Raw genomic sequence first — 12653 nt, 5'->3', positions numbered from 1 at the left:
GCAGACAGGAAAGAAGCTACACTCTTTCCTGCTGGGGACCACCTCTTCCTGTGATGTATGTATGATGTTTTGGGGAATGGTCTTAAGCTACAGAGTAGGCAATTTCAAAAGTCTATATAAGACTGGGGGATCCTGTCTCAGTTTTATAAAGATAATGCTTACTAGCTGCTATGCTTCTCAATATTCTCTGGTTGGCCTGTTATTTTCTCCTACTGATAGAAAATCTACATAAGGACTCTATTCGGGCTCTTGGATACCCATAAGGGATAAAGGAGCAGTTTTTCCTTATAACACACTAAAACCGCAGTTTAAAGCAGAGGCAGAGGAAACAGCGGGAGCAAACGTGAAAAGAGTGAAAATATAAAAAGGACTAATGTGCAAGATCTGATCTACTGTATAACAGGGAAGGCTCATTAGTGTGCTTGTACACCACTGCTTCCTGCTCTGTGAAGGCTCGCTGCGGACGTGTAAACTCACTATGCCAATAAACACAACTTCTGGTGAAGGGAACAAGATAAGACTTGCTACTAGGTGCAAAAATTAGATGTTCCTTTGTCCTAGCAACCCTCGGCGCAACCTGAAATAGTTTGGGGGCTGGGCCTAAGGCTGCCAGACAGCTGCCAGCACTCCATTAATAATACAAACTATAAATGTTGGAACTTTGACATCATGCCCAGGTTTCCATCTCCTCCCTCTTTGATTTACCTATAATGTAGGTAGATAGGAGGTCTGGAGCATTCAAAAGCTTGCTATTTTGTGATACTTTGGTTGAACCTAATGAAGGTATTGCTTTACAATGGTTTTTTAATTATTTCTACTGGACTAGCACAACTCCTTTTGATTCTCCTCCACCCCCTTGCTAAGGAATTTTTACCTGTCTGACACAAAAGCCAGATGCACTGCAGGGCCATATTTTGCCAGTAATGTGGCGCTGGCCACTTTTGTTGGCAGACTGAGCATGTGCCTTGAAACTGCAACTGCTTTGCTAAGGAAGATGAGTAAGTTATATTTTGGGAAGGTTTGTCTTCTATAAGTTCTAAGAACTCAGTTTAAAGAAGTTTGTATAAACTTCTGTGAACCACCCTGAAATCTTGTGATGAAGGGTGGCATGTAAATTAATTAATTAAATAAAATTAATAATAATACTAATAAATTTAATAAATAAATAATACAGGGGTGAAAGTATGCCTAGAGCATTTCCTGTTAGGAGTGCCACCTTCTTCAGGTAGGAGAGCATTTAACAGATTGGATGCAGAAATTCAAACTACTTCGTATAAAAAGTTCTGCTGGTTAAGCATTTATTTTACTTTTAGTACATGTTCAAAGGCATATGAATAATTCCAGGAAAATGTGACAATCCCCTCTATGCCTATTGAGATGACAGCTTTTCAAGCTGGACTCCAAGGAAGCATTTTCTAGTTAAGTTCTTCGGCAGGAAAAGCTTCACCTCACAGACTGCCACTTGAAGGGGTGAGAATCCTGCCAATAAAAAGATTGGTAAGCCTAGGGGTAAAATGGGTGGGGTGCCTGTGGTTATAGCCTCAATCAACCTTTGTCAAACATGTGAGAGTTCGTATATTGAGGGAGGATATGTGTCATGATAATGTCCCTGGACTGATGTTGCAAAAGATTGCGGAAAATAATTTTGCAGTGTTATCGAGTCTTTTACTGTAACACATGACACATTTGAGAATTGCTGACCCATGTCTTTTATTTCATTAATTTCATTAATAAAAGACACAATGGCAAAAAAGGGGGAAAAAGAATTGCTGACATGGATGTAACTTCCTCCTAATCACAAAAACATGTTCAGAACTATAGTTAGTATTGCAGACTCTAGCAAGTAGAGTCCTAGAGCCTAGAACAGCAGTTCCCAAACTGGTCTGGGAACCATGGTTTGTGAGCTTCAATCAGGTGATCTGTAAATAACATTTACAATTTTGAATTATATGGAATTCAAAGTATAATACAATAAAATGCAATTAAAAATAAAAATAAAAGAAGCAATTAAAATCATAGTGCATCTAGCACAGGCATATATAGGCAAACTCTGGCCCTCCAGATGTTTTGAGACTACAATTCCCATCATCCCTGACCACTGGTCCTGTTAGCTAGGGATGATGGGAATTGTAGTTCCAAAACATCTGGAGGGACAGAGTTTGCCTATGCCTGATCTAGCCCATTGAATTACAATTGCTACAAAGAGAAAACTGTTTGGTGGTCTGCCAAGTGGCCCAGATCAGTGGTTATCAAACTCCACCCCCACCCCACACACTTGAAAATTGTTGAGAGTTTTGGCAGACTATTTCATGATATTTTCCTGTATGTTGTAATGTGCTGTGCTTGATGCTATATGATTTTTATTCATATTTTTACACTAAATTTTGTGGTTTAAGCTACTAATATGCAGTCTTAATCATCACCATCCTGATTATAGTTGGTTTCAGCCAGACAGCAGAAGTTGATGACTGCCATAGAATTCAAAGCACAATTTTACAAAGCAGTTTAGGCAGCTCAAATTAAATATAAGACCTATTAAATGACCCAAGGTAAACTATTCAGTTCTGATATTTGACAAATCTGTTCTTTATAAAATGCTTTAAAAATGTCTCCGGCTTTGCAGGAGTGGCTGTATATATGTGTGGTATGGATCTCTTCAGCAGTTCAATACTCTCTTTTACTACTTTGTCTCTGGCCATCTGCTGCTTTTACTCGCTTTTGGTTCTGACTGGCTCCTTTTGCCAGCTGATTGGCAGGAAACAATTCAACTGGCCAAGGTAGCAGTACTGTGATGAGAAAGCATGCACTGTTGAATTTCTGCCAGTCATGCAAAACTTAAGCCTGGAGATAATGATGATTATGATGATGATGTATACATAAACATCCACTGCTTATATGCCAAAATGGCTTCTAAGCAGTTTACAACAATAAAATCAGATACTCATATGGGGGTGTTATTATTTATTGCATTTATATACCAACTTTCTGCCAAGGCGATGTACAGTTTTGTACTAAAACAAAACATGTGTAAATATAGCCTGGGGCTGAGGGTGCAACAGCTCAACTAAAGCAGACCCTGACACTGTATTGTCTTTACCTTTCTGCCTCACTCTCTTCTACTTACATTGGAAGCATATTTGTATGTGGAACCCAGCAAAAAAACCACATGACTGCTTCTTGCACGCAGCTAAAAGTGCTCTTCACCAGTAAGGATTGTGCTTCACTTGAAAAAATCATTGGTTGCATAACAGATTCACCATGGCAATTCTCCACAAGAAGCAAAAGCAATGTGCAAGTTTGCTTTTCAGCTCTTAAATCTGAAGTATATACTAGAGTGTGTACTTTTAGTATATTCAAGTGTCAGCTCAGCTGAATGGTGGCGGTTAGTATATAAAAAACATATATGTGTATGAGTTTTTGTGCTGCATAATTTATTGATTTATTAAATTTGTACACTGCCCTTTATCTACAGATCTCAGGGTAGCTGGCAATATAAAAATACAAAATACACGATAAAAACAAGAATTAAAACAACAACAACCACTAACCTCCTCTCCCGCAGGTACCCCTGACCATTGAGTCTAGTCGTGGCCGACCATATAGAGTCCGTAAGTAGGTTCTTTATTAGTAGGAGAAAATAACAGAGGCCACCAGAGAATATTGATAAGCAAAGCAGCTAGTAAACATAATCTTTATTAAACTGTTGCAACAGGGTCCCCTGCTCAGGGAGGGAGGAGAGGAACCTAAAACAATGGTATGAAAGTTCTTATATAAACATTTGAAAACTGCCTCCCCTGTAGCTCAAGACCACCCCCCAAAACATACATACATCACTGAGGTCTACAGCAGAAAACCTGTCTGCCATGATACCTAATAATGGTCACTGATTGCTTTTACCTGGGCATCCTGGCCATTCCTTTGAGATGGTAAATACTTAGTTCCTGAATCCCTTACGCATATTGATAGTGTGCTCAGCTTAACAGATACTTGCCAGACTGTATTTACAGGGAGGTGTAAGCCCCTACAATCCAAAGACAATTGGAAAGCTTTTCCCATTTCCTTCCTCCTTGCAGAGAAATATTTGAGGTCAATTTGGGAGAGTCAAAATGGCTTCAGGGTTGTTTTCCTGCACTATTTCAGACACATGGTTTATATACTTACATATGAGACCTTAGAATTCCTATAACAATATTATGCCTATATCGCAAGTGTGGGAATTAACAGTGGCATATAAAAACCCTGCAACATAGTTTTGGCATTGTCATCTCCTTATTGCAAGCTGAATGGGGTGGAGGCTGTGTCACATAAGAATAGCCTTGAAATATTCCAGTTTCTATCTTAATTTCTAAGATGGTAGGGGCACTGACAGCTGCTTACATTAAATACCTGTTAATGTAAGAGAGTTTTTAATATCTTAGTGAAGATTGGGAGAGGAGATGCAACCATCTAGTATTGGGGGGGGCTGAAGTTGATAAGCTGACAACTCGGGGTGAGGGGGAGTCTTTTCAGAAATGTCTGACCTTTATAGGTGAAATACATCTCCGAAACCGGTCTTCAGTACAACCTTGCACATTTCCCACGTTATCAGGATTTCTTTCAGAGCTGTAGATTCATTTGGGAGCCTTGTGGCACCTAACAGATTTCCTTGCGCAAGCTTTCAAGGATATCGCAGGCCACTTCCGTGGTGATGTCCCAACATGTGTGTGTATGTCCGCAAATGCGCATTGCGTGCGTGTGTGTGTGTGTGTGCCAACCTTGGGTCTTTGATCCGGGTGAAATAAAGCCTAGCTTCGCCCCTGTCTCCTGAAATCACCGCACAGGCGGTACATGCATTTAAACCAGAGAACACGTCAGAAGAGATTTTTTTGATTTTTTTTTATTTTTTGCTGGTTGAAAAAGGATAGAATACATTCAATTTTACAGTATATTAAACTTCATTAACTTGAATATAGGAACGGACCAGGTAGAATAAATGACCAATTTCTGAAGCAGAAATTGCAATTTGGCTGGTGCCATTATGAAACTGCTGGCATTTTATCATGTTCTTAACATAATATTGCCTGTCTATTAATGTCAGAAGAGATTCTGTTCCAAAACAACTCCAGATGGCACATCTGGCAAGTCACCTTTGTGAGGAAAGGACTGGAAAATGCTAATCACTGTATCTGCCATCTGCCTCTCAAAATGAACGGGTTGCACCCGCTTCGCTCCTTACACAGGCGCGCCGTCCTGCGCTTCCACCCCTCTTAGCAGTGGGAAATAACGAGACCTTAAACTCGAAAAGGGAAGCCGGCGTGTGTCACTCTTGAGATGTTATATCTCTGCGGCTGGCTGTCTAGCTGGCTTAGCTCTATGGGCGCAGCGTGGGAGCCGCTCTATGTCGACATCTCTATGGTGGATCCCATGCTTCGGATCCCGTTCGTTTGGATGGCGGATGTGCCGATGGAGGACTGAGGGAGTCCGCTCTATCGGTGCTGAGAGCAGCAAAAGTTCTTCCTGTTTACAGCTTTCGACTGGAAATGACTCAAGCGAGGCAGCAGCCTCGTACCGGTGAATGGTGGCAGACTGAGATCAGGCGGAGCGGAGTCCAGGTACAGAATCTGCATCAGATTTCATTTAAACTTGCGTTAAATATATATATAATAATCACACACACACACACACACACACACACCGATCACCAGCTTTTAGACTGCAGTCCCTGTGCATCCTTACCTAGGAGCAAGGTCCGCGGAACTCAGCGAGACTTGCTACTGAGTAAGAGCGCGAAGGGGTCAGTTGCTCGTGTGGTCAAGTGCCTGCTCTAATATAGCAGACATTTGCAAATAAATGTGTTATCGGTTGTTAGAAGAAGGCAACGGCTTATTTAGCTAGAGAAAACAGGAGTCCATCTCTTTCTTGCTCTCTCCTCAGATCTCAAGTTGAAAGAGATCTGCGGGATTTTGGTAGCGCAACAGAGGTTTTTTTTTAAAAAGCGCTCCTTTATTTGTGTGGGTGAAGGAAAAGAATCCAAGTTTGAAATCTCAAGTTCTGTTTGTGGTAAATGCTCCACAATAGCGACAACGTCAGCCTGTTCGTGCTGATGAGCTTTAAAGATTTATCAAGGGAACTGAAAACTCTGCCTATGGTGTAGCCAGAAGTAAAGAATCTTTAAGTCCCACTAATTTCGGGAGAATGTTAAATATATCCCACAATGCCCCATTGAAATAAATGGAACTTAACAAGGCTGGTTTGATTCTTATCGCTGCCAGTTCCTTAGCTGCTTTACCCCACTGCCTAGCTGGCTTAGCTCTATGGGCGCGCAGCTCTATGGACTGCAGGGTCTTTGTACCCAGAAATAAGCTTTGGGCACCCCCAGATCTTCAACTGCTGCCGCTCTGCATGTTTTGGGGAACAAAACTCCGTATGAGGGTCTTCATGCCTGAAATGCATTGTAAGGAAAGGAATAGGTTTTAAAAGCTTTGACATGCATGTTCAGACAGCATTACAGCATCTCCCTCTGTCAGTAGGATATGGTTTGAAGTAGCTCAAAACGGGTGGGTTGTGGGGTGGCCAAGAGCCCATTTCCTTATTTGTAAGTGGATAGACAAGGATAGGCAAAAAGGAAGCTTTGGGGCAGATGGTAGAATTCTGGAAGGGGTAGCAGAAGTGTATGATTTGTGTGGGCCAGGCCTTATCTTGGGGTGTAAAGGCTTAATTCCTATGAGCTGGCTTGGTGGCACAGGGTAAAAGTTTCCCTCTGCCCCACCCCCCAAAAAGCTGGGAGATCTTTTAGGGACAGTCTTCCAGCCAAGGGAATACAGTGGTATCTCTGGTTACATACGCTTCAGGTTACATACGCTTCAGGTTACAGACTCCGCTAACCCAGAAATAGTGCTTCAGGTTAAGAACTTTGCTTCAGGATGAGAACAGAAATCGTGCTCCGGCGGCGCGGCAGCAGCAGGAGGCCCCATTAGCTAAAGTGGTGCTTCAGGTTAAGGACAGTTTCAGGTTAAGAACGGACCTCCGGAATGAATTAAGTACTTAACCCGAGGTAACACTGTATATGATCTGGGTAGGGGTGAGCATTTGTTTTTGGTCAAAGGCTACATTATATCAAGAGTAATCTGGCTCCCACAGATTAGAATTTCTGATTCTATGCAGGTTTGCTCAGAATTGAGCCCTATTGTGCTTGATGAGGTTACCCTCAAGTACACAGAGAATTTTGTTTAAAATATATACAAAAAAGCAGAGCAGCTACTATTCTGGAAATCAAGTAAAAATTATTCCATGTTGTCTTTAGTGTGTTGCACATACAAATTATTCATTTATGAAAATAATTATGAATCACCTTTCACTCCAGAAGGGGGCACCAAGGTAATTTAAAATTTACAGAAGCCTACCAATTTGTTTTCAGACACCTATTGGTTTGGAGGGATATTTCTCCCATAGCCATACAACTACGGAAAGAGTGTTTAAAAAATATTTTAATCAAATAAAATACTGTTGTTTCCAGTTGTTCTGCAGCTATATAGAAAGAGAGCGAAAGCACTGTTAAGTATAAAATTACAGGGAAAACAGACAGGCAAGACTTAGATGGGGTGGGATGCATGGGGCAGTTTTAGATGGAATCAGGGTCGCCTGCCTGTGATTTAGGGTGTTCCAAAGCTTATTTTGAAGAGCAGATATTTGCAAACGTGTTTATTCAGATTGCTTACACACATCCGGTGTTGAACCAAGCAGCAACTTCCTCTTTATTTGAAACAACAGAGATTTTGAGATTTTTCCAACTCAGATGTTGACCTCAGTTATATGGATTATGTCAGTTAAACTTTCAGATACTATTGTGTATACTTAACATAGTAGTTGACAGAGGATTAGAATGTATTCAAAGTGAACATTATTAAATGCAAATCAGGAAGGGGTGTAATCAAAAACAGACCCACAGGATATTGCAGCTAACAAGCTTTGAACTTGCAACTCAAAATAACTCTACGCCTCCTCTCAATGAGATTTCCCAGAAAAAAACTACTACTATACATTTTTATAGCTTTATACAATCAGCTCAAGATCATGTAGCTTCCTAAATTCTGTGACTGGTAAACATCAGACCAGTATTTGCATTGTTATCTTTTAACTCCCATGACTCTGACTTTTCTACTCATTGAATCAGCTAGTTTCTGGGGGAGGGGTTTCTTATCAGTTAAAAACATCCTGGACCTTCTCTGGAATATGGATTTCTATTTCCAGTCTTCCACTTCTCCTGTAAAAACAATACACTGACACCTAACCTCTCCTGACAGTATGTTAAATTTCCCCCACTGTTTTTCAGTCATTAGGACTCATTTGTCCCACTTGAACATTTTACTGCTTAGGCTACAATCCTGTGCACTCTTACCTGGGTGCCATTGATCTCCGTGTGACCTACTTCTGTGTAATCATGCACAGCATTGTTCGTCCAGAACTCCTGTTGTTTAGTTTTTGAATGAAAAATAAACCAGTGTATTTTAAAGCCCTGCCAATGGGGAATAATCATACACTGTAAATTGTTCTTTTAAAGCAGGCATAGGGAATCTCAGGCCTTCTAGTTGTTGCTGGACTTCCAGTTTACATCAGCCTAGCCAATGGTCGGGATAATGGGGTTTGTAATCGAACACCTTCTGGTGGACCACAGTTTCTCCACCCCTGATTTAAACCATTTTGCCAAAGAAATGTCAAAACATAAATCTTAGATGCGTATTGAAAGGTTATCTATGCTACAGTGAGGCAATTTTAGACTCAGAGCTTAATAAACTTAAGGAAGGTCCTGTCTTCCTGAAGAAATAATATTTTGAGGAAATGTAGTGATGCTCACTTGCAATAACTTACTTATTTCACTTTCTTTAAGGTTATAATAATTTACTGCATTTGGTAGAAGATCATTCTCCAGATATGGAAAAAGATACTAGTCCTCTTCTGGTCCCTGTTGGAGGTGATGAAAATGACATTGGGGCCCTCAATATTCAGTTTAACCCAGAAGACTTTAAGTACAAAAGGTGAGAGGAAATAAATACTTAAGATCTCTTTTACTGCTATTCATTAGTATTTTTGGTCTGGCTTCACATTTTCTTCATTTTGATGCTAGTTCCGGCAATTTATCCTCCAGCTCAGTAACCTCTTAACTTGAATGTTACTTGTAGAATGGCTATAACAGTTGTGTTGCATCAGGATATCTGCTGGGTTTAGGTACAATGTATTATGATTTGAACTGAATAGGTGTCTTGCTGCTGTCCCCTGGAATCTAAAGGAGTTCCTGAGTTTCCCACATGCCGTAGCAGTAGCATTGATTGGGAAAAAGTCGAAAGGCATGTTTGAGTATTTGCCTGAAGACACAAATGCTAAACTTGTCCATAGAGACGGGGGCAAGCTCCATCTCCCATTACAATAAACTTTATTGTCACTGTCCCATACAGAACAATGAAATTGAAAAAAATCTATATCAGACATTCAAAAAACAACAAGCCTGATATCCCAGCTATCCCAGCCTGGTTAGCCCCCTAAAAACTCTGATACCCCATAATTAAATACAATATACTCCCATAGAGACTACCTTACACTGCGTTTAAAACCAAAATCACATTTGGATAGAAACTGTTTGTCAGGCGGCTAGTCCTAGTCTTTATAACCCTGTACCTTCTTCCAGAAGGCGGAAGCTGAAAGAGATCGTTTTCCTGGTATATGTTTCCTGACTGCTCAGTCGGGCAGGAGTACTTTGACCAGGAGAGGTCTACAGGTTTTTTTTTTACTCTCATTCACCTGAACATGAGTAAAACCCTTTGCGTTATCAGTGATCCTGACAAAGCAGGCTCCCCTGATCTACTCACATTCAAGCAAACTCCCCCACAGACCTTTATTGCTCAACACAGACAAGGTCAGGGGATGGGGCTTGCATGCATGACCCCACCCCCACCCCCAACCCCCTTACACAGAGTCAGACAAACACACCTAAAGCTTAGGAGCATTGAACATGCCTTTAAGTTAAGTAGTATTGTGTTCTGTTCCAATCACAGCTTGCAGATGCAATTTGCAAAGTGCAATATCAAGCTCCACAAAGAAGACTTTGTGATCAGCTGTGATTTGGGGTGGCTTGATGCAAAGAGAAGGCAGTGCTCCTGCACCTTTAATCGTTACGCAGAAGAGGGAATTTAGGCAGGTGTAGCTTGTCACAAGACCTGATAAATTATGTGTGTGAATCAGCTCTAAAAAGCAACAGAGCTGGGGAATATAATTTTGCAGTTATAATTAGCAGTGTGTTTTTGGAAAGTTAGGAAGCTTGTGGCCCACCAGCTGATACTTTTTGAGAATACTTGTTCTTGTAGCCTTAGATTGATGTGTGCTTGGGGGGTAATTTGCTATACGTTAAAAGAGCATACAGTCAAGGGAGGTGGGTGGGTAATAGAAATCCGCTTGGGAGCCACTTAGCGCTGTCTCAGTTTGGGAGGTCTTCGAGGTAATGTTTAATCCATATTGTTCAAATGTTGATACTGTTCCCTTGGTTTCCTTAAGAAGAAGCTGCTTGAGTATATGTAAATTGCTAGTTTGGGGGACAGTTTCATTGGTATTTAGTTAGCTGGAGTGACACTGTTGTGGCTAAAAGAAAAAAAAGTGTTTGGTTTTTGTGGTTCTTTCCTTCCATAATTGATCACCATCTTTGTGGTTTTGATGTGGTTCCATGCAACAAATGATACAGAGCAAGTGAGATTGTATCTTTTCAAATAGGCTAACTGATTTATAAAGATATGAGTCAACTCTTGTACTGTTTGTGTCTTTTAAAAAACTATTATGATTTTGAATTTGATTTGTACGCAATGTTGAGGTTTTCAGTCAGTGTTGCTATCTTTTAGGCAGGCTTCAAGCCTAGCCACCTCCCTGACATTTTTCTGTGTAGAGGAAATCTTTTCAAACAGAGCCTGTGAAAGCTTAAAGGTAAATTTGTTAGGTGCTACAGAACTCTATTATATTTGTATGAAGGGAATATTCAGCCATGTGAACCCCATCTGCATTCCCTCTAAATAAGCAGGTGGCTGAGAGTCCACCTGGATCCAGCATTGCTGCTGGAGGTGTAAATGACCCCTGCAGCTAAGAGTGTCTTTTACTAGCTTTTACACTTGAGAGCCAGTGTGGTGTAGTGGTTAAGAGCAGTAGACTCGTAATCTGGTGAACCAGGTTCGCGTCCCCGCTCCTCCACATGCAGCTGCTGGGTGACCTTGGGCTAGTCACACTTCTTTGAAGTCTCTCAGCCCCACTCACCTCACAGAGTGTTTGTTGTGGGGGAGGAAGGGAAAGGAGAATGTTAGCCGCTTTGAGACTCCTTAGGGTAGTGATAAAGCGGGATATCAAATCCAAACTCTTCTTCTTCTTTAGCTGGTACACCAGATGTAGTCATTCCAGTCCATGGATAATCTGGCTATAATGACTCATGCATTGGATTACTGCAGTGTGCTGTATGAGGGGCTGCCCTCAAAGCTGCTTTGGAAGTTGCAGCTAGTGCAGAATGTGGCAGCTAGATTGCTGAGCAGAGAGAATTTGCAGTAGGAGAGTGTTTCATGATCATACAACATCAATTTTGATGGGGCTGCCTGTGTGCTGGCAAGCAAAATTCAAGGTGTTTTTGTTAACCTAAAAGGCTCTATTCAGCTTTAAGCAACTACTCTCCCAAACAGACCTGCTCACAAATTGAGATCTTCAGCCTCATGGCATCAGCCTGAGCTTTCTTTGTGATGACACCTAAATTGTGCTTCCAGTATTAAAGGCAGTGTACTGGGGGACATGAGCAAGAAAATGCTACTTTACTCATGTCTGACTCATAGGCTTTTGATAAGGATCTGGTTGGACATTGTGGGAACCAAATGCTGGACTCTTTTGTTCCATTATCAACCTCTAATGTTAGTCTTCTGTTGATTATGGCTTTAAAGACTATTACGTTTTTTATTTCTATTCCAGGCCATTCCATATAGAACCTACAAATATTGTTACTGTGAATGATGATACGCAGAGAATTACAGATGAAGCTTCAGCAATGAATAAGCGGATTCATTACTACAGCAGGCTTGCGTCGCCCTCAGATAGAGCACTGGTATGCAAAAGACAAGTTATTGCAAAACTCCCATGTGTGGGAGCGCCAAACAAACTATGAGGTGTAACCAAGATTTGCCGGGCTTACCACTCATGGCTTGTTTGGCCAAGACAAGCCCCAAGTTCAGGTTCACATAAAATACTAAGCTGGATTAAGTCCCAGTACTTAGTCCCTAGCAGTGCAGCAGGATGGGGAGAGAAGCAAAGAGGCAGCAGCTTTTGTAACTGTACATCAGCCCACTTACTCATTCACACTTAACCATGGTTTGGCTTATCACTGGGCTGATTAACACCATCCATTCAAAGCACATGGCGTCATCCCCCAAAAATAATTATGGGGACTGTAGTTCAAGACTGCTGTGAATTGTAGTTCTGTGAGGGGGTAAACTACAGTACCCAAGCTGCTTTAGGAGAAACCATGTGCCTTAATTGTATAATATGGGAATGAGTCAATTGTCTTATTAAATGTTATAGCTTGGGCTACCATATTATGGACGCACAACTAGGAGTAAACTCCATTTAATTCATTTGGATTTACAGTACTTTTAGGATTGTAAGTG

At 41.1% G+C, this 12653-nt stretch overlaps 1 protein-coding gene and 1 long non-coding RNA gene across 4 annotated transcripts in view; both read left to right on the top strand.

Annotated features, from left to right (window-relative positions):
- The first annotated feature begins 2073 nt into the window (after positions 1 to 2073).
- The window catches only part of LOC310744732, a 47169-nt gene continuing 36589 nt past the window's right edge, over positions 2074 to 12653 (top strand). Inside the window, exon 1 of the long non-coding RNA XR_014539715.1 lies at positions 2074 to 2132. This is a non-coding gene — a long non-coding RNA (uncharacterized lncRNA). The remainder of the gene's footprint in view (positions 2133 to 12653) is intronic.
- The window catches only part of SLC38A9 (solute carrier family 38 member 9), a 43897-nt gene continuing 36589 nt past the window's right edge, over positions 5346 to 12653 (top strand). For 2 of the 3 annotated variants that reach the window (XR_014539639.1, XM_083576188.1), the window contains exons 1-3: positions 5352 to 5591; positions 8867 to 9014; positions 11962 to 12094. Coding sequence is in view for 2 of the 3 variants with exons in the window: in XM_083576188.1 (XP_083432314.1) it covers positions 8911 to 9014; positions 11962 to 12094 (237 nt within the window). In the remaining variant the exon portion in view is untranslated. Of the gene's footprint in view, positions 5592 to 8866; positions 9015 to 11961; positions 12095 to 12653 lie in introns of all 3 variants that reach the window. The other variant, XM_083576189.1, reaches the window with a different exon arrangement.

This window comes from Podarcis filfolensis (assembly GCF_964270895.1).
Source record: "Podarcis filfolensis genome assembly, chromosome: 11".
In the NCBI taxonomy this organism is placed as follows: domain Eukaryota; kingdom Metazoa; phylum Chordata; class Lepidosauria; order Squamata; family Lacertidae; genus Podarcis; species Podarcis filfolensis.
Note: the sequence above shows the minus strand (reverse complement) of the source record. Positions and strands in the feature narration are given on the sequence as shown.